Source organism: Stegostoma tigrinum, chromosome 8 (assembly GCF_030684315.1).
Source record: "Stegostoma tigrinum isolate sSteTig4 chromosome 8, sSteTig4.hap1, whole genome shotgun sequence".
NCBI classification, from domain to species: Eukaryota; Metazoa; Chordata; class Chondrichthyes; order Orectolobiformes; family Stegostomatidae; genus Stegostoma; species Stegostoma tigrinum.
Genome location: NC_081361.1, coordinates 69,246,614 through 69,273,633, shown reverse-complemented (window position 1 = coordinate 69,273,633; position 27,020 = coordinate 69,246,614). Strand labels below are relative to the sequence as shown.

Sequence of the window (27,020 nt, the reverse complement as noted above, 5' to 3'; positions counted from 1 at the left end):
AGTGTGATAGAATACTCCTTATTTGCCTGGATGAGTGCAGTTCCAACAACAGTATAAGATCTTGGCTCCATTCAAAACAAAGCAGCCTGTTTGATTGGCACATAAGAAACAATTGGTCACGCCACCAGCAATATGCACTGCTAAAATTCACCCAAGATCCTTAGAAAGCACTTCCAAACCCAAGACCATTTCCATCCAGAAGTACAGGGGCAGCAGATACAATGGGAACACCACCCTCTGCAAGTTCCCCTCCAAGCCACTCATTATCCTGATTTGGAAATATATTGTTATTCCTTTAGTGTTGCTGGGTCAAAATCCTGCAATTCTCTCCCTAACGGCATTTTGGGTCAATCCACAATGGACGGCAGCAGTTCAAAAAAGCAGATCACCACCACCTTCTCAAGAGCAATCAGGGACAGGCAACAAATGCTGGCCAGCCAGTGGTGTACTTCCCATGAATGAATTAAAAACAAGTCCAACTCCTTTCAGCCAAATGACCAAAAGGGCGAAGTTTATTCTGTGATATTACAAATTAAACCACTGCATCAAGCTGCCTCTTCCAGGTTAAATCATTAGCACCTGAAAAGCCATACCTTATCACTTCAGCATTACTAACTTCCATTTCAATGTGTTATTACTACATGTAGTCATTTCCAGATTTTCTTAACGAGTCATGATTGGTAAATAACCTTCCGTACAATAATTTTATGTCGATGTGGGTAACATCTCAAGAACAAGACCAACCCCACTAAAACACCAAAGAGGTTGCATGCCTATTTGTGAAAATGTCACATTAAAGGATATGTTTAGCTTACTGTTAAATTTAATCAGTGTGTGAATGGTTACTTCTCTTAAGTTAAGCTTGATGGCAATGAGTGAGAAAAACAGTAAGTAGCAATATTTGCTGATGATAAATCTTCTGGATTCTAGAATGGCATTCATATATTATTTCATATTTTTAAAATCAAACAATACACACAGATACTCCATATGCCATTTTTTTTTGCTTTTCAGGCCTATAACATGCCTGTTAAAACAAATAATCAATACATTCATAGATCATCTGGAAACTTCACAAACCATTTAATAATCTCATTGTCAAGTTAAATGTAGTAATCCATTCACTAAAAATTGTGTTTACTTCATCCTTTAATCAACTTATGATGGAACACACGATTTCCTCTGTCAATACATTTTACATTATTGATGTTAATGCTTCCACCACTTTTAAAATGACGGCTTCCATGTAAAGCTGAAGGATCACCACTGTTGATTTCTATTAGATCCAAATCTTGACAAAACATAGCTATAAAAATAGAATATATGTCTATAACTGAAATTTATCAGGGGAGATTTTTTTAAAAAAATTTGCATTATACTGTTATTTTTCAAACCAGTATTAAATTCCAAGGTAAAAGTGCTAGAGATGAACAAGTGCATGTTCAGGTGAAAACTTTTGTTTATGGGTGCATCTGCCAATTTATTTTGGAAGCAAAGACAGTTACACTATAAAATACTTTGAGGGATATCCTAGGACCAAGTTGGGTCTGAAATATCAAATTATTGGAGAAAGGTTATCTTGGCTATTTAAATTTTAAAGGAAGCAATGTCTTATGAAATTCCACGTGACATTTAAGGCAAAGAAGAGATATGGAATGAAGAATGAATCAAGAAAGATCTTGCATTATCACCATAAAGGATTATTTCCTACCTTCCCACAAGTCAATATCACAGCTTTTGTTCATAAGCAGTCTGGTGTAATGCCACTTTCCTGCTCAATCTCCATATCCTTTAACATTTCTCTTTCCCAAACAACTGTGTAATTCTCATTTCATGAGAATGTATAGACTCTGCTTCAAAGATCTTTGGCACAGAATCCAAAATGTCAGGCACACTTTGCATTAAAAAATCCCATGTGTTGCATCACCATCTCATATGCTTTCACAATCTGAAATTTTTATTTGATCACTCCATAAATGTCACACTTCTGATAAACAAAAAGCAAATGCATTGAAGCTGCTTTTCCTCCCATATTGTAAGATATAACTTTTGGCCTTGGAATGCCTGCAGTCGACAGATCATTTCCCAGCACCTTGCACTTCAAAGTGAATGAGTAGTCAATCAGTCCTGCAAGCTCAGTAATATTGTCAAAACAGAAATGGCTGCATCGCAGGGCCAAAACCCAAAACCATCTAGAGCTTCTTTGAGTCATGACCCTGGCTTCTGAAAAGCAACCTACCATTCAGGAATCATAGTTATGCCTCCAGAATCAGCTATTCTTTCACTAACTCACTTTTATTAAATTTCCTATTTGAATAACCATCTCAAGTTGCTATTCAGTTTCCATCCCTGAATCATTAGTCTTGCTTTCCCCAAGGTCAGCTAGCATTGTATATTTGTCAGAGCGCTTTGGAAAGAAGCTGCAGAATGTTATGCTTCCAATAGTAGCAAAACCCAGATTTTTAAAAAATTCATTTGTGGATTGTGGGCATTGCTAGCTGCCAAGCAATTTATTGCCCATGAACAAAAACAAAGTTGCTGGAAAAGCTCAGCAGGTCCGGCAGCATCTGTGAAGGAAAAAACAGAGTTAATGTTTCGTGTCCGGTGACTGGTCCTTAGAACAAACTTATTGCCTGCCCCTGGTAGCTGCCCTTGAGAAGCTGGTGGTGAACTGCCTTCTTGAATTGCTGCAGCCCATTTGTTTAAGACGTTAGAAGCACACAGGTAAAAAAAAAATGAGCACACAGCCAAATGAGGAGATACTACAATAATGACCAAGGGCTTGGTCAGAAAATGAATCAGAAGAAAGCTCTTGGCTCAGGTTTTTTGACAGCCAGAGAACCTTATTTCTGGCATAGCAGATAAAGGGACAACTACAAGAAGGGGGCAGTCAATGCAGGATTGAGGGTATTGTACTTAAAAATACACAATAAATGAAACAAGGTAAATGAGCTTGTAGCACAGAATGAAATTAGTAGGAACAATGTTGTAGGTATCACAGAGACATTGCTGCAAGGAGATCAGGGCTGGGAACTAAATATCCAAGGATATATGCCCTATTGAAAGGACATGCAGATGGGTGGAGGAGCTGTTAGTGAGAAATGAAATTAAATCCATACCAAGAAGTGATATATAGAGTTGGAAGGCATAGAATCTGCATGAGTAAAGTTGGGGCACCGCCAAGGGAAAAAAGACCCAGTTGGAAGTTATGTCTCTTAGCAGTAGTCATGATGTGGGGCAGAAAATAAATCAGGAAATAGCCAAAGCATGTAAGAAAGTACTGCGGGTTACAAGAATCATGGGGAATTTCAATATGCAGGTGGACTAAGAAAACCCAGCTTGGTAGTGGATTTGAAGAAAAGGCATTTGTGGAATGTCTACAATTTTTTGGAGCATGTTGTAGCAGAGCCGAGTAGGGAATAGGCAATTCTGGATTTGGTGATATGTAATGAGCAGACTTGATTGAGAAGCTTAAGGTGAAGGAATCACTAACTGCCACTGACCATGTGATAGAATTCACCCCACAGTTTGAGGGGGAGAAGATGGAACCGGATGTAGTGGTAACACAATTGAGTAAAGACATGAGAAGGAGTTGGCCAGAGTTGAATGAAAAAAAGCCCAGCAGGGAAGACAGTGGAGCAGCAATCACAGGAGTTTTTCAGGGTAATTCAGGTGGCACAGCAGAAATTCATCCTAAGGATCTTGAAACATACTAAGGGGAGGGCATGGTAACCGTGGTTGACTAGTGAAGTCAAGGACAACATAAAAGCAAAAGAAAAAGCATAGAATGTGGAGAAGATTAGTGGAAACTGAAAAGTTTCAAGGTGGATAAATGACTCAGACCAGCTCACCCCAGCGATCCAAAGGAGATAGCTGAGGAGATTGTCAAGGCAATGGTGGTGATCTTCTATGAATCACTGGAGTCAGGGAGGGTCCCAGGGGACTGGAAAATGGCTAATGTAACTCCTTTGTTTAAACAAGGTGGAAGACAGAGGACAGGAAACTTTCACCAGTTAGCCTGACCTCAGTCATAGTTGAGATTTTAAGAGTTCATTCTTAAGGATGAGATTGCAGAGTACCTGAGACTGCATGGTAAAATAGGGCTGAATCAGCACTGCTTCACCAAGGGGCAGGCATGTCTGCCAAATCTGTTAGAATTCTTTGCCTAACTTGTTCATTACCTCCTCAAAGGACAGCCAGCAGATGTGATCTATTTGGATTTCCAGTTAAGACCTTTGACAAGGTTCTGCACTGGAGGCTGCTGAATAAAATATAAGCCCATAGCGTTGGGGGCCTGGATAGACAATTGGCTGGCTGTAAGAAGGCAGAGGGTGGGGATGAAGTATTTTTTTCCCAGAATAGCAGCCACTGACGAGTGGAGTCCCACAGGGTCTGGTATAGAGACCACAATTATTCACATTATACATTAACGATCTGGACGAAAGAACCGAGTCCATTGTAGCTACGTTTGCAGATGACACAAAGGTAGGTACAGGGACAGGTAATGTTGAGGTAGCAGAGAGGCTGCAGAAAGACTTGAACAGTCTAGGAAAATGGGCAAAGAAGTGACAGATGGAAAACAATGTGGCAAAGTCTAGTTATGCACTTTGATAGTACAATGATGCTGTCACTTTAAGAGATTATTCTGTTCTGTCTTTTGTTTTAAAGAGTGGTTGTAAGGCAGAGGTCATGAATTGACTAATGAAGACCATTTGCGTAAAGATCTTGGGAGGCCTTGGGTTTTCTTAAGTGCAGCCTGAATGGATGTGGCCTAGCTCTCTCAGATCAGGATTTCTGAGTAGCATCAGAAGCTACTGGGGTCTCAAAGAGTTGGAAGCTTCAGTGAACATCTCCTGGCTGCTATTGGAATTTCTCCATGTTTTTCCCTCCTGGAAAGAAGAACTACATGTGAAAATCTGTGTCTGAATTTTCCTTTCTTGCCAAAGAGTGTGTTTATGGGATGTTACTGTTAATAATTACTGTATCTGTTTTTTTAAGTTGTCCAATAGTTATTCTAAATTCCTGTTTCTTTGGTTGTATTTTAAGTGTTTATACATTGTTTAAATAAATTGTTTTGCTGAATGTCAAGTAGTTTGACCAGCTGCATTGTATCTGGGATAGACACTTATAATATTTTGAGGGGTCTGATCCATAACAGGTAAGATGATTAGAGGCATAGATTATTTTCTAAACAGGGAAAGGCATCAAAATTTTGAAGTGACTTAGGAGTCTGGTTCAAGATTCTCTTTAAGATGCAGTTGGCATTAGGAATACAAGTGCACTGTTAGCTTCATTTCAAGAGGACTAGATTTACTGCTAGGGCTATATAAGGCTTTGATTAGGCTGCATCTCATATATTGTGAGCACTTTTGGGCCCTCTACCTGAGGAAGGAAACCCTGGCATTGGAAGGGATCCAAAGGATGTTTACATGAATGATCCCCAGGATAAAAGACTTGTCATATGAGAAGTTCATTTTATGTCTGTACTTGGTATTTAGAAGAACGATGGGGAATCTGATTAAAGGTGACAGAATACTGAGAAACCTGGAAAGAATGTATGTGGAGAAGATGCTTCCACTAGTATGAAAGACTAGGACCTGAGGAGACAGCCTCAGAGTGAAAGGGTGATCCTTTAGAATTGACATGAGGAGGAATTCCTTCAGCCAGGTGGTTAATCTGTGGAACCTACTGCCACAGAACTGTGCAGGCCAAGTCATTGTGTGTATTTAAGACAGAAATAGATAGGTTATTGATTGGTAAGGGGTTCAAGAGTTGTGGGGAGAAGACAAGAGAATGGGGTTGAGAAACATTAAATGATAGAGCAGACTATGCTCCTGTATCTTATGGTCTAAAGGTTAAAAGAACTTTTTAAAACCTTAAAAGTGGTTGTATTAAGGGAAGAATTCAAAAACACCAGTGTTGGGAATAAGGCCCCATTTGAAAGGATATAAGATTTGCAAAGGAAGCTGCAGCAATTGCTGACAATTGAATTATATCACAAACATGGTCAACATATTATGGAGTTGGAGGAACACAGGTCAGGCAGCATTAAAGCAGCAGGACAGTTGATATTTCAGGTAGGGACCCTTCTTCAGAACAGTCCCAACTGAAAGTGTTCATTTTAGTGCTCCTCTGATACTGCTTGACCTGCTGTGTTCCTCCAGCTCCACAATGTGTTGACTCTGACTCCAACATCTGCAGTTCTTGCTATCTCCTATCTCAAGAACATGTTAGTTACAGGCCATCATTTGTGTACTCACACAGAGACTAGAGAGATAAGCGATCAGAGTGAGGTGAATGGTTCGGGGAGAAACTGGGTGTGGCAATGGATACACGCTGATGAGCTGATTTTATTTTTTTTTAAAAACAGAAGATGATAGGTCACCCAGGACAGCAGTGGAATAGTCTGAGATTATGGATGGCAAAAACAACAGGTCTTGAGGGGGCAAAAAAAAGAGTGGAGAAGAATACAGGGGCCACAAGTTACAAACATCTGACTTATTAACATCATTCCATACAGATGCATAATCTTAAAGATCTGACATACAAATGTTTCTTGTACTTATGAACAGGTATTCTATATTGTCCTGTTTTGTGTTCCGACTTGCATACAATTCAAGGACGGCCTGCATATCTTGTTAGTTTGTAACCAAATTAAAAATCACTACTAAACTCCAAAATTCCCGTATTCATTCCACTGACAGGCTGTTGCATACTTTCCAGTATCTAAATGATTTTAGAAGATGTGGGAACAATAAGCTATTTGCAAATTGCTTTTCTATAATATCAGTTACTTTATTATGATCTTGTCTGCATGTCAGTCGCACAACAAAACAATTCCTCATTTACAAAGTACTAAAAGCTCCAAATGGGCTAACACTAGAAGTAATAATTGTTTTAGAGTACATTGAGATCTTAGCAGTGACTGCAAACCTAACCTAAAAAAAGGCTTACTCAAGTAGGAGATGATGGCTCCAAATTGTGCAAATATGAGCAAATAATTTACAAACAACAATGAAGCTAATGAGCTTTGTGAATATACTGCAAAGTTTACTTTGTATCATTTATTGCACACTTGGGTAAGGTAAGATGACACATTGGATGGCAGTAAAATATATAAACATTATTTTTCCAGTGTAAAATTAGCACTGCATCATCTGTAATGGTTAATAAATAGGGATACCCCTGGGATAATGGGCACAATATACAGCTTCCCTGATATTCAGCCTGCTGAAGCAATTGTTAATTAGTTGTCATAGTTTTCAGTTAAAACATTACTCTCAAGTTCACAAAAACATAACTTTATGTTTGCAGCACTAGTTAAACAACCAACTTCACCATCTGAACAGCAGAAGAGGGCAATGTGACATGAAGGTCAAGAGCAGCTGACTGATCTCATTATTTTGCTGAGATAGTTTTATACTCCTCTTTATGATCTTAAAAGCATACTGAAGGAAAAGCCAATGCTCAGTTCTCTCCCTTTGTGAGACCAACTGTTTCACAGCAGCATAATCCACTTGTGCACTTCATCTTTTCCAAATAAAAAAATCTAAAGAGTGAAATGTCAAAACTCCAACATCGCTTCCACCACTGAGCACATGTCCTTCGTGATATACAGTTTATTTTTCTCCTGTAAGTTTTTCAACAGCAAACTGATTGCAATAAACAAAACTTGTTCTTTTACCAATTTTAACTACAAAGCAATTATACAACAGCCACTTGACAGCTGCAATGGAATTAACCACCTAGTAGAGGGGCGGCATGGTGGCTCAGTGGTTAGCACTGCAGCCTCACAGTGCCAGGGACCCGGGTTCGATTCCAGCCTCGGTCTGTGTGGAGTTTACACATTCTCCCCGTGTCTGCATGGGTTTCCTCCCACAGTCCAAAGATGTGCAGGCTAGGTGGATCGGCAATGCTGAATTGCCCATAGTGTTCAGGGGTGTGTGGGATGCTGGAAGGGGCAGTGTGGACTTGTTGGGACAAAGGGCCTGTTTCCACACTGTAGGGAATCTAATCTAAATTTGGGACTGTGTTATTTCTAAATATCCCCATTTAGTTTCATTGTATTAGAAAGATAGTAAATTTGAAATGTACCTTCATCCAGATTTTAATCCAGATGATTTTGTGAAACGCATTTCTATGGGGGCAGAGAATCCTAGCTAATTATGGTATATCTATAATACTTCTCATTTCTTATTTTTCAAGCGGTATATGTTAACCAATATAAATTCTATCAGGTCAGCTGTAGAATGAGCAGAACAGTAACACAATTATGTTTCAGAAGTTCACAGACATGGCATTAAAATGTGGGCCCATTCTATAGAAATAATCTTTTTGGAGCCATTGTGGTAACAACTACTTTGGCCTTTAGAAAGGCCACAAACTGTTACTAGATTAACCTTTCCTGGATCCTGGAGGGGATCAATTATCTTTAATTGACAGGGACAATGGTTTTGCTGGTTGCATAAGTTTTTTTTAAAAGAAGTCTCATCTTTGACCCAAAAGGGCACCCCAGGCCATGGAATAAGGGCCAATTCAGCAATTCTGGTTAAAAAGCACAAGGCAGATTGTGTGCCAGCAAAGCAATGAATGATGAACCGGCCTCACTGGATGCTACAAAACCAGTTTGTGAATATCATTATTGCAGTGTACACAATTCAAGCTTTATGCAGGATACAAGATGAAGAATGCCCCATGCACAGCCATATCGCAAAGCGGCAGACCAATCGAAAACATTGCTACACCTGCATCTTCCATAGATTTCACAAATTAAAACTTAAAAATACAAAGCTGGTCAGTCAATGACATTCAGATGGACCTCAGCCTCAGCACACTGTAGTCACCACATGATCAGTGATTTCATTGGAAATGTGTCTGCACAGTGAATACCAACCTATTCACATATTAGTGGTCGATAGTGAGCAGTTATGCCAAACTATTTAGTGGGAAAAGAATTGAAAATGCTGGCTGTGCTGACTAAAGCATATGACCTATTGATCTATTCACCGGTAGCAGGTTAGCTGATATTTCAGTACCAAGGAATAAACCACAGTCAAGGACAAAGGTGATTTCACCAACCACTGATAATGCTTTAGGTGAAAGTAACAGGGAACTAAAGGTTTCCAAATCTCCTGGCAAAAGGTGCAAAGCTTGAATATATACCTTTTTGTTTTCGGTGAATGGATCCCTATGAATGAATGTCACTTTTAATGAGTATAAATGACCTATGTTAACAGCTTGACCAATTATCTTAAACTAGTTGTTAGTGTGGATATTAGCACATTTAGGATTGTTTACTAACTACTGCAGAAATACAGAATCAAGCATTAGATGTTCGTTTTGAATTTTCCAAGCGCAGGGTGGCTGAGTATGTTCTGTATTCCACCCACTATAAACATGTAAGGGAACATTCTGTTTTATTTAATCAGCCAATTGCAAGAAGATGCAGCCTTACATCCCAGCACATTGATTCTGAAATTCATACACCATATTATTTTCTCCATGGCAACACTTCGGTCACAGTTGTCTTGCCAATCAGTCGGTCCCCTTTCTCCTGTAATATAAGTTGCTTTGATCATTTGAATTTTGCCGTTCTTGCATTAGTCCTGATGAGTACAAGGCAAAAAAGCATCAATAATGAGAGATAGTAGGAACTGCCGATGCTGGAGTCTGAGATAACAAGGTGTAGAGCTGGATGAACACAGTAGGCCAGGCAGCATCAGAGGACCAGGAAAGCTGATGTTTAGGGTCTGGACCCTTCTTCAGAAAACAACGTCTCCCTTCAGCAAAATTCAAGCCTTGTAATAAAATAAAAGCAAAATATGGTGGATGCTGGAAAAAACTCAGTAGACCTGACACCATCTGTGGAGAGAGAAACAAAATTAATGTTAAATCTCATATGATTCAATATAGGAACATTCAGAGGAACAGGTGACTAAAGACATTAACCTAATTTCTCTTCACAAATAAGAATTATTGAATCTATTTAGTTATTGTCGCATGTATTTTTCAATGAAAACTATTGTGTAATGTCACCACTCTCTGGTACCATATTAAAACAGAGAAAAATAAAGTACTCAATCTTCTTAGATAATGGGAACTGCAGATGCTGGAGAATCCAAGATAACAAAGTGTGAAGCTGGATGAACACAGCAGGCAAACCAGCATCTCAGGAGCACAAAAGCTGATGTTTCAGGTCTAGATCCTTCATCAGCTTTTGTGCTCCTGAGATGCTGCTTGGCCTGACATGTTCATCCAGTTTCACACTTTGTTATCTTACTCAACCTTCTTGTTAAGTGCTCCAGCATGGGCCATGGACCTCGTAGCAAGGTTCAGGTCCCCTTCACTGACCCACTGCAATGAAAGTCGCCTCTCTTTAACACCATCTCAACTCCACTGACATCCTCACACTATGGAGCCGATTTTAAGTCAAGGCTCACTGTCGAGTCCACTTTGGGCCCATCTCACCAATACCACTGGATTTTGTATTGGGCTGAAACTTGCCTCCACAAGTCTGCATGCAGTACAGATGTTGTGGGAGCCCAAAATTGCCTCCACCGCAGCAGCTGTGAGATGGCAGAAGCTGCCAGGAACCCAAACTAGCTCCAAAATCGCCTCTACAAGTTCGCACTGGGCCAACTCGATGTCATCACTGCCACCAAGCTCTTCAACAAGAGTTAAGTAAAATGAGAGAAAAAAATAAAAGCATAACCCCGACTCCACTGCCGTCTTGCCAGAAGATTCTACGGCACTTTTTACTTGCTATTTTGCACCGCCTAATGACAATATGTTTGTTTAGTTATTAACTAACTCCATATTAGCAAGCAACTTCTGCTAATTAATTTTCCATTTTTCCAACAGTGATGGAAGCAAAGTGGCTTAACTATCACAACAGACTTTTATCATATACCTCAGTCACTTTCTATACTTTCAACTCAGGACCAGAATTTAAATAACTGATTAAAAATATTTCTCAACAACAGATAGGCAGCTGCCAATTAAAATGTATTTGAATTATATATTACAGATCATTTGTATTGAATCAAATGGCTGGACACCACGGTGAAGCAGCTGTAGAAGAGTTACTGAATATACAAGATCTATCGAAAATGGGCTGGAATATTCTTCTGTAAATGCAACTTCTTTGACCTGATGTATCAGAACAGAATTAAAGTAGGTGATGCACAGTATACTGCTGGTTAAAATTATTTCATTTTTGCTGGTGAACTGCAGTCGTGAAGCTACTTTATACATGCTTTGGAAAAATCAACAATGTACTTCAATGTTGTTGACAACCCTTGCAAGATGCCAAGACAACTTCTTTGATGCTCTCTTCTGACAGCAGATTAGATTCAGTAGTGTACCAATGTCTTGCTCATGCAGAAATGGCTTGGATAACTGCCACCTCCACTTGTTCTTCATTAGAGATATGTTTCTCCTCAAACTCACTAATTATCACCTGTGTGTTTAGATTGGTAATAGGAAGCAGGGTAGAAGCTGCAATCAATAGCTGATTCCACATCAACTATAGGAAAAAAGGATGATACTTTATTACAGGAAAGATGAACAATTTAACAGGCATGAAGCCAATGAACTGTATCAATATGACTGCTGTGCAATGCATGTTGCTATGTCTTAGTCCATCCATTGATAAGAGTCCAAATTTATCAGTGGCTACTTCCTAATACAGCGTCCACAGTATTTTGCATATGCAAATCTGAAATAAGAACTGAAAATGCTGGGAATGCTCTGCAATTCAGACAACAACCAATGAAAGGAAAACAGTTTTTGCTTCAGATCTGTGACCTATCATCAGAACTGGAAAACAATTTAAATAGTTTTACGAAAATTCAACGGGGTGGGTGGAACAGAACAAAAGGGAAGTTTTGGGGTGAAAGGCAGGAAACATTACATATTTAAAAAATGGTGAGGCAGACAGAATTAGAATGGCAAAAGCACTAGAAAAAAAATGTCTGAGATGTGAATCACAGAATAATGAACAACAATAAAATTAAGACCACAATGAGCAAACAAAAAACAAACTGTAGAAAAAGATTGTGATCTGAAATTGATGATCTCATATGGATTCCAGAAGGCTCTAAAATGCTCAATTGATTGTTGGGGCTTTGATCCTCAAGTTTGCAATGAGCTTCAGATGAATTTCACAGCATGGCAAAGACAGCAAAAAGGAGAATTAAAATGGTAAACCAACGGAAGCTCAGGGCCGTATGTGTATTTTGTCTCCCTGATATAGAACTGATCACACTGTGAGTAGTGGATACCAAATCCCAAATTAAAAGAAATACCGTAGATCACTTTTATCTGTAAGGAATGATTGGGTATTCAACTGTGAGGCAAGAGGAGGTGAAATGACAGGTTGTCATGGAGGGATTGCATCTTCAGAATGTTGAAAGGGGAAGTGAGAGGAAGATATGTTTGGTAGTTGCATTAGGCTGAAGGTGGCAAAATCTGCAGAGAGAAATCCTTTAAATAAGGAAGCTGAAAAGGGGAAGGATGTGAACAAGAGGATCATGGTTCTCAGAAGGAGGGAAAGAAATGGAACCAAGTACTGAAGGTGGGTCAGGTGAAGATAAAGGACCTTGTCGACCACAACAGAAAAGAATTTTCAGTTAAAGAAAGAGGAAGACATGTCCAGAATCACTAATGTGGAAAATTGCATCATTAGAATGGTACAATAGAGATAAAGAAACTAGGAGAATGGAGTCCTTACTGGAAGTAGGTGTCCAAAATCAAGGAAGGGAACAAAGGGTTAGACATAGGTAATATGAAAACTAATGCAAAATACCTTTTCAATTAAACTACCATTTCATTAGTTTTAATTATTATTCGCCAGAATCACCTTCTCTAGGACCGATGTTCACTTTGTTCATTTTTTTAAAAAAAAATCTGTAGAAACTCTTGCTGTTCATATATTTCTAGCAGGTTATTCCTCATTCTTCAATTTTGTTTTCTCCGTTATCTTGGAGTCATTTTTTCTTGGGTTTTACATTTGACCAATCTCCTGACGTGCTACCCATATTTGTTCAATTATGCTTTTAATTTTGGTACAATTTTTAACTCTTTGTAAAACATGGATGATGGGTGCTCTTGTTGATATTTTTTGAATGAGTCTATTCTGAGTATTATGAAATATCTCCTAAAATGTCTGCCACTCTTGGTCCTTACCCTAAATTTACATTCACTTTAGTTAGCTGTGCCAATTGCAAGTGGAGTACAACATGGTAAATGTGAAAATGTCTACTTTGTCAGGATAAACGAAATTATTATCTAAATGGTTAAAGGTTATAGAGCGCTGAGATGCAAAGTGATCTGGGTGTCTTATGCATGAATTGCAAAAGGTTAGCATGCAAGTACAACTAGCAATCAGGAAAACGTATAGTATATTCTTGTATATTGTGAGGAGAATTGAACACAAAAAGGTAAGAAGGGGATTCTTCAATTATGCAGGGCACAGGTGAGACCACATCTGGAATACCTGTCCAGTATTGGCCTCCTTATTTAAGGAAGGATGTAAATACACTGAAAATAATTCAGAGACTCAGTAGATTAATATCTGCAATAGCCAGACTGTCTCATGGAGGAAAGGTTTAACAAGCTCAGCCTGCATCCACTGGAATTGAAAGAATAAGAGGCAACTTGCTTGAAACATGTAAGATTGAGTTTTTTAAAAAATGCTGTTATAGAATGTGCCTGTCTCTGACCAGCTTGTTGCCAAAGTACAACTGTAGGGTTAAGCAGTCTGAATACAAAAATAAGCATTTTTTTCTTAAAAGAAACCATTTTGTTGTCCAGGATACCTGTGGGTTTAAACTTCTAGTTATTTATGTAAAGCTAACTTACTACAGAGTGCTAGATAATAAAATGTGAGGCTGGATGAACACAGCAGGCCAAGCAGCATCTCAGGAGCACAAAAGCTGACGTTTCGGGCCTAGACCCTTCATCAGAGAGGGGGATGGGGGGAGGGAACTGGAATAAATAGGGAGAGAGGGGGAGGCGGACCGAAGATGGAGAGTAAAGAAGATAGGTGGAGAGGGTGTAGGTGGGGAGGTAGGGAGGGGATAGGTCAGTCCAGGGAAGACGGACAGGTCAAGGAGGTGTGATGAGGTTAGTAGGTAGCTGGGGGTGCGGCTTGGGGTGGGAGGAAGGGATGGGTGAGAGGAAGAACCGGTTAGGGAGGCAGAGACAGGTTGGACTGGTTTTGGGATGCAGTGGGTGGGGGGGAAGAGCTGGGCTGGTTGTGTGGTGCAGTGGGGGGAGGGGATGAACTGGGCTGGTTTAGGGATGCAGTGGGGGAAGGGGAGATTTTGAAACTGGTGAAGTCCACATTGATACCATATGGCTGCAGGGTTCCCAGGCGGAATATGAGTTGCTGTTCCTGCAACCTTCGGGTGGCATCATTGTGGCAGTGCAGGAGGCCCATGATGGACATGTCATCAAGAGAATGGGAGGGGGAGTGGAAATGGTTTGCGACTGGGAGGTGCAGTTGTTTGTTGCGAACTGAGCGGAGGTGTTCTGCAAAGCGGTCCCCAAGCCTCCGCTTGGTTTCCCCAATGTAGAGGAAGCCGCACCGGGTACAGTGGATGCAGTATACCACATTGGCAGATGTGCAGGTGAACCTCTGCTTAATGTGGAATGTCATCTTGGGGCCTGGGATGGGGGTGAGGGAGGAGGTGTGGGGACAAGTGTAGCATTTCCTGCGGTTGCAGGGGAAGGTGCCGGGTGTGGTGGGGTTGGAGGGCAGTGTGGAGCGAACAAGGGAGTCACGGAGAGAGTGGTCTCTCCGGAAAGCAGACAGGGGAGGGGATGGAAAAATGTCTTGGGTGGTGGGGTCGGATTGTAAATGGCGGAAGTGTCGGAGGATAATGCGTTGTATCCGGAGGTTGGTAGGGTGGTGTGCGAGAACGAGGGGGATCCTCTTGGGGCGGTTGTGGCGGGGGCGGGGTGTGAGGGATGTGTCGCGGGAAATGCGGGAGACGCGGTCAAGGGCGTTCTCAATCACCGTGGGGGGAAAGTTGCGGTCCTTAAAGAACTTGGACATCTGGGATGTGCGAGAGTGCTGACTGCTTTCAATTTTACAGGGTCAATGTATTTGCATAATAATTCAAAGCTGCCTGCCTAGTACCAAGGGGTAGCCTAATTGAAAGGGGCGGGAGTGACAAGAATCTCACTTTCTCAGGAAATTTAAAGGGATAGTCACTTAAATGCAAATTCCAAAAATTCCTACATCAATTGAAAAGCTCAAGACTGATTTTGGTTCTTTAACAAGCTTCAATATGTCAGGCAAGAACAGATTTTACAATCTGAAATTCTGCATTTAAGGCATAAATTGTTTCTGTTCATAGTTTAATGGTTTGTTACTTGTAACAAAAAAAATCAAAATTGAGTTTAGGGAATCATTGCACAAAATTGAACTTCCACCAGATTCAGGGACATTAAAGAAAAATCAGCAAAGAACATCGGTTGGAATATCTCCAACATGCCAAAGAGACTGCAAAGCAAATATTCAAGAGAAAATCTTACTTATAATTATGAGTAATTTCACCAGGGACATTAACGTAAAACAATTGCAGTGACATGTTAATCTGAAATCAAGTGTCTGACAGAAGCCAGCTTTACGCCAGTTACAGTTTAAACTCGGTTATCATATGAAGTGATGATCTTTATTAGCTTGGAGGCCTATGAAATTTTCAAGGGCATCTTCACAAAACCAGAAACAAAGCTATACAAGACAAGATATTCAAAATGTTAAATGGGCAGAATTTACTTTGTGGAATCCCAGATAATGTTGCATGTCTGAAGGTTAGTTTGTCTTGACAACTAGGGACATCTAAATCTATATACTACAACAGAGTAAACTTGACCATCTGATAATTAAGCCTTTATTTACAGCTGGTACTGGAACATTCAAAATCTTGAATAGCTATCAATCATAGCATATCAGTTGAGGTGGCACAGAGACTACCTGATCTTTCCAGTGCTAAAAATCCTTTTTTAAAAAAATATACAGGACATACATGTGTTTGCAACAATGTACTGCTATACTAACATTAGTCAGTAGTCAGCCCCATATTTTCACCCCAAAGAAAGATATGTTTTACTTACCTTATACCATAAGTTACCATAGGGATCAAGTGGGCATTACAGAGTCTGTTGTAAAGATGATGCATGAAAATTTAACATGCCTAGATATAGAGAAGACCAAGCACGACATGGCAAAAGATAAACAGAAATGGGTCTTCCAGTAAAGCAAATTAAAAAGAAAGCAGATTTCAAGCTAAAAGTCATAACATTTGTTAAGTCAACAAATAACTCTGTTGCACAAGGAAATTTGAAATGAGTGGAAAATCTGTGCAATAAATGGAAGGCAGGAGTGTGCCCTGAAAAGGATGCCCAAGACAAAATGTTACATCAGAACAGAGACCAGCCACTGGCTGTATCAGCAAAGATCCTCAAAAATCGTCACAATTGTTACACGCTCAGCAGAAATGCAGTGCACATGTACACACTTAAGTGATTCAAATCAAACCAAGTTGAGCAAAGATTTCACAGCAATGGCTAGTTCTGGCCATTTTACGGAATAAAGCAGACCAAGATCAGTCAGACAACTGAAAGACCTTGATGCAAAACATTACCAGTTTCCAACTGCTCATCAGATAGTACACATTAAATCATAATAGCAATGTAAAGGAAGCACCATTGTTAATCAGCAGCCAAATGGAGTAAAAACATTCATAAAAGCAGGTCTAGTGAAGATGATGAGGTGTACTCATTTGCATGAGTGACAGAATGCAATTAAAGCCCAAGCTAATTTTTGAACATAAAACCATTGTGAAAATCAAGTTTCCTGCAGGATTTAAGTGCATGTCAATGGTAACAGTTGGATGCATGAGAATGGGGTGTAGTAACGGATCAATAACGTACACTATAGCTCCCCAATGGCCTATATAAAACAATGCCCATTATGTGGAACAAGTGCAGATGCCATATAACCAATGAGATCAAGAGATGCTGGTGAAGAAAAAACATCTGCAATGCACTTATACCAGAAGGTATAATGTCCTCTGTGCAATCTTTGGATACATGCTTCAACAAGCCATTCAACACCAATGTTCACGTAGAACAAAATAGGATGGGAAATCCAATTCAAATGGAGTCCATTCAATGAATTTAGAGCATGATTTGTTGAGTGGTGGATCGATTCTGAAAGTGATAGTGCCACGTGGGATCCAAAGTAGGATCCTTACAGTGATGTCGTGGCCAAAGTGACTCAGAATTAATTCAATGAGCCCTTTACATCATATGATAATGACTTTGATGTCAAAATGTTTCAATTAAAACGTAGTTAAAAGATGGTTCAAGATGCTTTTGTACAATTTATTCATTCAATAAACTGTGCCACATTAAATTTAGTCCAAATTACTGGTATTTCTTTGTCACATTTCAAAATGGCAGAGGGTTCACATTTTATATTTAACATATAAATTAGCCTCTTGTTTTGGATGTTTCAAAACTAATCTAATGCAAGCCATAGCACTAAAATGTTGTAGGTACAATTGTTGCTCTCATTTTTATAATAGCAAAAGCTGATCTAATAGATTGACTTCACAAGCTGATTAGATGTGAGGAATAGAATAGGAGGGAGAAAAAGAATCAGACAAACCAGCAAACCACTGGTGTGTTAAATATTCTTGACAATAAAATGTAAACCAACATTTGAAAATGTTCAAACCGTTAGGCATAATTATAAAATTAAATTACAATAATTCCATAAAGTCACTAATCCATTACAAACGTTCTTCTCATATGCAACATACAGTAACATACTCTTGTACTATGGCACCTTCTAGTGGCAGGATTCAAACTTTTCCACTGCCACAACAAATTTTATAGCTGTGGAACTTATAATTCAATTAATTGGAAAAATATAACTATGATAGATATAATGCAAAATCTTACTAAATTTGGGGGGTGGGAAACCAGCAAAAAAAATCACTTCAACACACTAAACATAACAGCACCAGAGATAGAAAGAAATGCAGATGCTGGAATCAGAGTCAATAACCCTGATGAAAAGTCCCGACCCAAAACATCAACTTTCCTGTTCCTCTGATGCTGTCTGACCTCCTGTGTTCCTCCAGCGCCACTGTATTGAAACATAATGGCACCACAACACAAAATGTACACTCAGGGAAATTTAGCTCCATCATTATTACACTTCAAAAGTCCATTACCATGTCCTGCCAATACAGACGTAACTAAAAGCAGGTTTTCTTTTTGACTACATTGGAAAACACACATTTAACATAACTGTACAATTCTCTATCACCAACTTTTCCCCACTTATCCACCTCTTTGCTGGATCTCTGATATCTTAGTTATATCTTTTGCTTGTTGTTTACACCATTTTCCTTATACCATGACACATTTCTTTTTCAGGTGAAGTAAACTCTAATAATTTTCTTAAAAATAGAAATACTACATGCAATAATGATTGCAGCAGTTCACCTGCTAACTTTCAGTCCATGCCTTCACATTTACGCCAGGAATGTGCAATATTTGAATCTTAACATTGTCTACGAAAGGTTTGCCAGCAGCGTGTTAGCACTTAATTTTTTTTGAGCAGTGGAATTGCTGCCCAGATTCTAATGTTACTGTCTGAAATTCTTTGTATACATAAATGTAGACATATAGTTAGACAATATTTCTCAAAGCTTGATACTTGGTCCATATACTGAGAATTTATTTTATACTTCCAAACCAAAACCTGAGAAGTCTGTTCTTATTATAATATCTCTTTTTTTAAAAACCAGTCTCCTGGATTTCTGAGTCAGATGTTCCACATGCAACATAATATATATTATAATGTCAACTGATTTATCTTGATTAAATAACTTGGAGTTGCAGTTTTATTAAAGAATTATAGTACTGGGGGCAATATTTCTAGTTCTGAATTCCATGATTGATTGCTTATTTGTACAAAATGTGTTACTTAAAGCAAAGAGGAAAATGTTGTAATAGAGATAGTGTTATACTAATGTACTTTAGATAACGCTGGTCAAAAATGAAGACGCACATGTAGAACAGATTACAGAATGGAAGAATTTACCTGGAGAAGACAACGGAGCAAATGTGATGGGAGGGCAATCGGTTATAATTCTTGTGTTGAGAATCTAATGTCGATCTCTAGCAATACTGTTTAAAAATTCTGGGTCGAGGCCAATACTGTGTGGTCCAAGGAATTCCATTACTCAGCCAGGTAAAACAAAGCAGTTTTCTGGGGAATACATGGGCAGGACAAGATCAGTCTGCACGCTACCTCAGCTCTACCGACTCAGTACGATCCACCTGCCATTACTTTTACCCTATCCAATATCATTTTATTAGTCCCTTCCTACAACAATTACATTTTCTCTATTGCCTCCCTAGATCAACAGATGTTTTTCTTTGCCTTGATCCACTCTTTTTCTTTCTCGTAAGCAGATGAAAATGTACTTTAAACACATGTAGTTTTAAATATAGTACTGGCTTTCAAAAATAACCCCATCAAAAATAAGGCACTTGACCAAGACAGGGAGTTGAATACAAAAGGCAAGGGAGGATGATATCCAGGAACAAATGCTATGTAGGTGAGGGGAGGGAGAAAGGACCACACCCAAGAATAGTTAGCAATCAAAAAGCAATCGTGAGAGCCAGAGGGTTGGATCATCCGAGAAATGGCAAAACATCAATGGAATCCCATAATGCTTAATAAACTTTAAATATTTTTTGGAAACAAATGTGGGAAGTTAATAACCTCAACAAATTAGAATGACTAAGCACTGGGAGTTAATTAAATCAAAGGAAAAACATGATGGAAGCATTGCATCAGGTAATGATCCAAGCAGAACTACTATTATAAGCTTGACAAAAATAAGATATTATAATATTAGAAGAGTCCCATGACAATAAGTGCACAAGATGTCTATAATCTCCCTTAACTCCAAACTAGTACGCTAAAGAAATTATTACATATCAAACAGGAAATTCCAGTCTCAGACTTCAAATGACAGTGGATATTGCAAACAATTATTTTTCAAAAGTCATTTATTCTATATTGATATTTTCTCAGTTACCATAAATGTTTTGTAATTTTGTACACTTTCTAGTAATTTGATATAACATATATTTGTAATCTTTCATTGTCAAATTGAAAAATTGTAATAAAAATAAGATCATGCAAGTGATCTTCACTCAGTGATAGCTTCATTGCCCTGTACCAAACGGAACAAAACATCCTAAAGAGAACATAATTATACAAATATTAAAAGCACTATGATCCATTTTGCGAATAAATTTGTCCCATTGATGAAGCTCCGTGTCAGTTACGATATCAGTAGAACTTCTCTAGGAAATGGCCTAGCCATTTTGTTTTGATGTGATGGACAAGGTATTTATTACTTCTTAACCACCGCCAGATAATTAATCAACAGTATGCTCACTGATGTTCCTAATTTCCTGGGGCTCTGGTGGTGTTTTCTGAATAAAATGCAGGAGCATAACTGCTATGTGGTGAATGATCCGTTTAACCACATTTTGTCCACTTCCTAGCCTTTCAAAGCAGTTCACGGTTTCTTCAATTTCTTTACCGAAGAACAGCTTGATGCAGATTCTCTTCGCTTCCTCTGTAAAAATCAAAAATCAGGATGTAAGATAACATGCATCAAACAATTCACACAGACAGGAAAGTCTCTAAATTAACTCACAAAATTCAGACAGCAGTCAGAAATGTGATCTTAAAGCAGCAGCAATGAAACAACACTGCCACAACAATTGTTTTTTTTCCCTAAGAAAGGTGAAAATCTCCTTTCAACACCAACATATTCGACAACACAAATACATTAATTGATCTACCAGTGTGGATCAAACAACGGAGGTGAGAAAGTGACTGTGAACATAATGATAATTAAAGGAAATCTCAATTCAACTGTCGATTCATCTGGAATGCAAGATGGTTATCATGAGCTTGATTTGCATTTCATCTGGAGTATTATATCTGCCGACACCTCAAATGGTCAAAAGATAACTCCCTGCATTGTTTCAATTAATATTTTTCTCGAGAAGAATTTTATTTCAGAACCTTGAATGTCTACCTGGAAGTGCTAGTGACGGAACAAAGAACAAAGAAAATTACAGCACAGGAACAGGCCCTTTGGCCCTCCAAGCCTGCGCAGATCGAGATCCTCTGTCTAACCTGTCATATATTTTCTAAGGGTCTGTGTCCATTTGCTCCCCACCCATCCATGTACCTTTCCAGATATATCTTAAAAGACACTAACGTGTCTGCATCTACCACCTCCGCTGGCAACACATTCCAGGCACCCACCACTCTCTGCGTAAAGAACTTTCCACGCATATCTCCCTTAAACTTTCCTCCTCTCACTTTGAACTCATGACCCCTTGTAATTGAGTCCTCCACTCTGGGAAAAAGCTTCTTGCTATCCACCCTGTCTATACCCCTCATGATTTTGTAGACCTCAATCCAGGTCCCCCCTCAATCTCCATCTTGCTAATGAAAATAATCCTAATCTATTCAACCTCTCTTCATAGCTAGCACCATCCATACCAGGCAACATCCTGGTGAACCTCCTCTGCACCCTCTCCAAAGCGTCCACATTCTTTTGTAATGTGGCGACCAGAACTGTACACAGTACTCCAAATGTGGCCGAACCAAAGTCTTATACAACTGTAACATGACCTGCCAACTCTTGTACTCAATACCCCATCCGATGAAGGAAAGCATGCCATCAGCCTTCTTGACCATCCTACTGACCTGCGTTGCTACCTTCACGGAACAATGGACGTGAACACCCAGATCTCTCTGTACATCAATTTTCCCTACGACTTTTCCATTTACTGTATAGTTCGCCCTTGAATTAGATCTTCCAAAATGCATCACCTCGCATTTTCCCAGATTGAACTCCATCTGCCATTTATCTGCTCAACTCTCCGGTCTATCTGTATTCTGCTGTAATCTCTGACAGTCCCCTTCACTATCTGCTACTCCACCAATCTTAGTGTCATCTGCAAACTTGCTGATCAGACCACCTACACCTTCCTCCAAATCATTTACGTATATCACAAACAACAGTGGTCCCAGCACAGATCCCTGTGGAACACCACAGGTCACAGGTCTCCAATTTGAGAAACTCCCATCTACTACTACTCTGTCTCCTGTTGCCTAGTCAGTTTTTTTATCCATCTAGCTAGCACACCCTGAACCCCATGTGAATTCACTTTCTCCATCAGCTTGCCATGGGGAACCTTATCAAACACCTTACTGAAGTCCATGTATATGACATCTACAGCCTTTCCCTCTATCAACTTTGTCACGTCCTCAAAGAATTCTATTAAGTTGGTAAGACATGACCTTCCCTGCACAAAACCATGTTGCCCATCACTGATAAGCCCATTTTCTTCCAAATGGGAATAGATACTATCCCTCAGTATGTTCTCCAGTAGCTTCCCAACCACTGACGTCAGACTCACTGGTCGATAATTACCTGGATTATCCTTGCTACCCTTCTTAAACAAGGGGGCAACATTGGCAAGTCTCCAGTCCTCCGGGACCTCACCCGTGTCTAAGGATGCTGCAAAGATATCTGTGAAGACCCTGGCTATTTCCTCTCTCGCTTCCCTCAGTAACCTGGGATAGATCCCATTTGGATCAGGGGACTTGTCCACCTTAATGTCTTTTAGGATACCCAACACTTCCTCCTTCCTTGTGTCAACTTGACCTAGAGTAAACAAACATCTATCCCTAACCTCAACATCTGTCACGTCCCTCTCCTCGGTGAATACCAATGCAAAGTGCTCGCTAAGAATGTCACCCATTTTCTCTGACTCAGCGCATAACTTTCCTTCTTTGTCCTTAAGTGGGCCAATCCTTTCTCTCGTTACCCTCTTGCTCTTTATGAATAAAAGGCTTTGGGAATTTCCTTAACCATGTTTGCCAGCAATATCTCATGTCCTCTCTTAGCCCTCTTAATCCCTCGTTTCAGATTCGGTCTACATTCCCCATATTCTTCCAAAGCTTCGTGTCTTCAGGCGCCTCGACCTCATGTATGCTTCCTTTTTCCTCTTGGCTAGTCTCACAATTTCACCTGTCATCCATGGTTCCCTAATCTTGCCTTTTCTATTCCTCATTTACACAGGAACATGTCTCTCCTGCACGCTAATCAACCTAGGACCATATACTTCAATATTTGTACAATACATGAGAAGGTTTGGTAAAATACCACTGCTTTTCTGATGGAACAACTTGGCAATCTCTTGTTACACTGCTCTCAAAGTAGGTACCATGTTAAGCATTTCCTACATTAGCTACCATCTTCCTTCTCCCATTCACGGAGGAAGTCTAATTTTAAACGTACAGAGATTGATCCAAATTCAAGACCTTAAGCCCATCTTACTACCGGATTGCCCCCCTACCCTCTTTTGAAAATGATTAAATTAGGGGGTTACAGAGATAGAGCTGGACAGTGGAACTAGCTGGGTTGCTCTTACGGGAGCCAGTACAGACATGATGGGTCAATTGGCCTCCTTCGATACTGTAAGATTCTATGATTCCAATTCAACTTTCCAGGCATGCACATTAAAGAGGTTTAAAGCACTACAAGTGGCATTTCCAAAGATGTGAAAGCACCTCAAGTTTTCAAACGGTTGAAGTATTACCGAGCTACCATGATTAGATCAATTCATGTATTTTTCAGAGTACTGGCAAAATCGTATTTTTGTGAGGTGGAAAAGGAGGTAATGTTAAAAACAATTTTAGAAGCACTCTAAAATAGTTATACAGTGAATTGGTTTGACCTTCAGTCTTATTCTAATCTAATGCCATTCTCGTTGTTTAATCAGCCAGTAAAGGTCAGAGCTGTATTTAACATTTTAACCATTTTGTACGCCACTGAAAATGGCTTGCAGGATATCTCCACTTCCAAATTTTCAAATGTGACATTCTGTATGATTTTATGTTGATTGACAAAACACATACAATAGGGATCCATTAACATTCTTTAAATATACCATAACATACTATTCAAGAAGATTCAAGTGCACATATGGCTTCACTGAAGGAGGATGAATGCCCAAATCATGAACGAAAAGGCAATTTTGACTGTTTTCTTCCAGATGTAAACTAATTGGAGGAAATTCTATTTGATGCACTTGCAAAGAAAACCAACAAAAAAGTATACTTAAGTATCCTGTCACTGGCTCTCTTGGAAAAACCACATAAGATTAAGAGCAAAGATGGAGTTAAGTTGAATCTGACCCTTTTGAAAATAGCTAGCAAAAGTGACAGACATTAAAACAGAATTGAAGAACTGTTGGCATTAGCAGAGGTTGTTACAGCTGCTGAGAGGAATGCAAGCTTTCTGAATAGGTCTGGTCTGGTCTTTTAAACTATTAACTTTTATATTTCCCTCAAAAATTCCACAGTTTCTGCAATCCCTGTGATTTAACACCCACATATTCTCTGCAGGACAATTGTTAAGTGTACAATTAATTTGCAAATCAGACTTCATTTTTGGCTTTCATTCAGAACCTTCAAGATCCTAAAGCTCTTCTGTACAACAAATTACGAACACAAACTTGTAAACACTCCACAGAACTGTTCATTGAAGCAGGACACATACTGATTTAATGCTGTTTTTCTGAATTTTTCTATGGCAGCACACGTCAACTCAGAAAATTGACAAAAACTAGCCAATTGCTTCAAAGAAAGCTGAAAATGCAAAAAAAGACCTACATTTGTGCTTTAGGTCATGTAAAAGACACAAAATGTTGTGGGGACATGGAGCTGTGTTATGTTCAACATTCAATCAATTTTATTATAAGGGACAAAATCTAAGGTAGACAAAAGCGCACAATAGTGGCCCAGAAAATGACTGAAAGGTGATTGAAATAGTTCAGGCACAGATTGATTTAACAGAAGGGTGTCTGAGCATAAACCTCAAAGTTAAAATTTTTGTAATCTTACATGTCGTACATTTTTCAGCATTATGAAACCCACTCAAGTTTAGATTTTAAACCAAAAAGATTTATCTCAAGGTTTAGTTATACTAAAGACAGTAAAAAATAAAGCTTTAAAAGGATTTCATTTCAACTTGATTGGATCTAACCCTGTTCATCGGAAGGTGGCACCTTAAGCTGCATTTTGAGAATTACAGTTCCTTGAGTGACAATAGTATATTCTAGGCATTGTCATCCATGAACTAATTTACTTCATTCAGATGTGCCGTAGATATATAACCCTGGTCCCCCTGTTTTACGAAGGATGTTGTGAAGCTTGAAAGGGTTCAGAAAAGATTTACAAGCATGTAGCCAGGGTTGGAGGGTTTGAGGAATAGTGAGAGGCTGAATAGACTAGGGATTAATTTCTCTGGAGCATGGGAGGCTGATGGGGGACCTGCATGGTGGCTCAATGGTTAGCACTGCTGCCTCACAGTGCCAGGGACCTGGGTTTGATTCCAAATTCGGGTAACTGAGTGGAGTTTGCACATTTTCCCTTGTCTGCGTGGGTTTCCAACAGGTACTCTGGTTTCTTACCACAGTCCAAAGATGCAGAAGATAGGCAGATTGGCTATGCTAAATTGCCCACAGTGCCCAGAGATGTATAGGTTAGGTGCAGGGAAAATACAGGGTCATAGGATAGGGTAGGGGTTGGGTCTTGGTGGGATGCTCTTCAGAGGGTCAGTGCAGACTTGTGGAACCGAACAGCCTGTTTCCACTCTGTGGGGATTTTGTAGAAAATCATGAGGGGCTTGGATAATGAGCTGCCAGAAGAAGTGGTGGAGGCTGGTACAATTACAACATTTAAAAGGTGTTTGGATGGTTACATGAATAGGAAGGTTTAGAGGGATGTGGGCCAAAAGCTGGAAAATGGGTCTAAATTCTACTAAATTTATTTAGGATATCTGGTTGGCATGGACAAGTTGGACTGAAGGATCTGTTTCCACGCTGTACAGCTCTATGACCATAAGGACACAAGAGAACTCAAGTTCAGAATACAAGGAAAATTGCATGGCTATGTACTGGAATATTTTTGAAGGTGCTGTTGACACATAGCAACAAATTTTATGCATAAACTACTGCCCTGGAGAATAATTTTTAAATGTATGCTGTAACTTACTTATAAACTCTGTAGAGTTGTATTTGGGGAAGAAAATAAATCAGCTATTTCACAGGTTGCTGGTTAAGCCCTACTTCTATTTCCTACATAATGATATGGGTTCATTTCAGTCAATGGAATGAAGAACAAAAATATCACAGTTGGTTTAATAGGCAATCACAAAAGTAGAATGTAAACCTGTGATATCAAATGTGTTTTGTTCAGTACCAAATATTACAGCAATCAAAAAAGTGAGAATTTTGTAAAGTGTGACTAACCAGCACAAACACAACTTCAAAAGTTATGAAGAATAAGCTTTACTTCTACACCCCGAAATTTCGACTTTGGATTTTCATTCAATTCAAAATCAGCACAACTAGATCAAAACATTGCAGAATGTTTTGCACAAAATAAGTTTCTTCAATCTTTTGCGCTAACTTTAATCACACTAGCAGCACGCTCCACAAACAGTCCATATTCCTGGGGTGAGTTAATCACCATTGGGAGTTTGGGTTGTGAAGGTTCCAGGCATTTAAGCGGGATCATTTGCAACAATTATGGTGACATTTTGAATGATTCTGTTGTAAATTTACCAGGAAACTGATTACTAGTTAGGAGACTGAGGACTAGTGAGAAGAGCCAATCTAGCTAGAAAATACCTTTGCTTCTTTTAAACAAAAAGTAGCTTTTGGCAACTAAAAACTTTTACTCAAAAGCTGGTGGATTGACAAGGATTCAAAATGAAATTACACTCTTAAATATATCAAGGGATATTTACTAAAATAAAAGTTTAGTTAGAAAATTTCATTTTAAAACTTGTCGGATTGTATTGACTTAAAGCAGGTTTTATAAA

At 39.2% G+C, this 27,020-nt stretch overlaps 2 protein-coding genes across 3 annotated transcripts in view; one reads left to right on the top strand and one right to left on the bottom strand.

The window, feature by feature from the left end:
* Window positions 1–11,117, top strand: part of LOC125456278 (ERI1 exoribonuclease 3-like) — a 415,443-nt gene extending 404,326 nt beyond the window's left edge. The window contains exon 9 of the transcript XR_009446099.1: window positions 11,027–11,117. The gene's annotated coding sequence lies outside the window, so the exon portion shown is untranslated. The remainder of the gene's footprint in view (window positions 1–11,026) is intronic.
* An 8,988-nt stretch (window positions 11,118–20,105) lies between these two features.
* dmap1 (DNA methyltransferase 1 associated protein 1) overlaps window positions 20,106–27,020 on the bottom strand; it is a 53,650-nt gene continuing 46,735 nt past the window's right edge. The window contains exon 11 of one of the 2 annotated variants that reach the window (XM_048539083.2): window positions 20,106–20,681. In XM_048539083.2, coding sequence (XP_048395040.1) covers window positions 20,622–20,681 — 60 coding nt within the window. In that variant the 3' untranslated portion in view covers window positions 20,106–20,621. The remainder of the gene's footprint in view (window positions 20,682–27,020) is intronic. The other variant, XM_048539082.2, reaches the window with a different exon arrangement.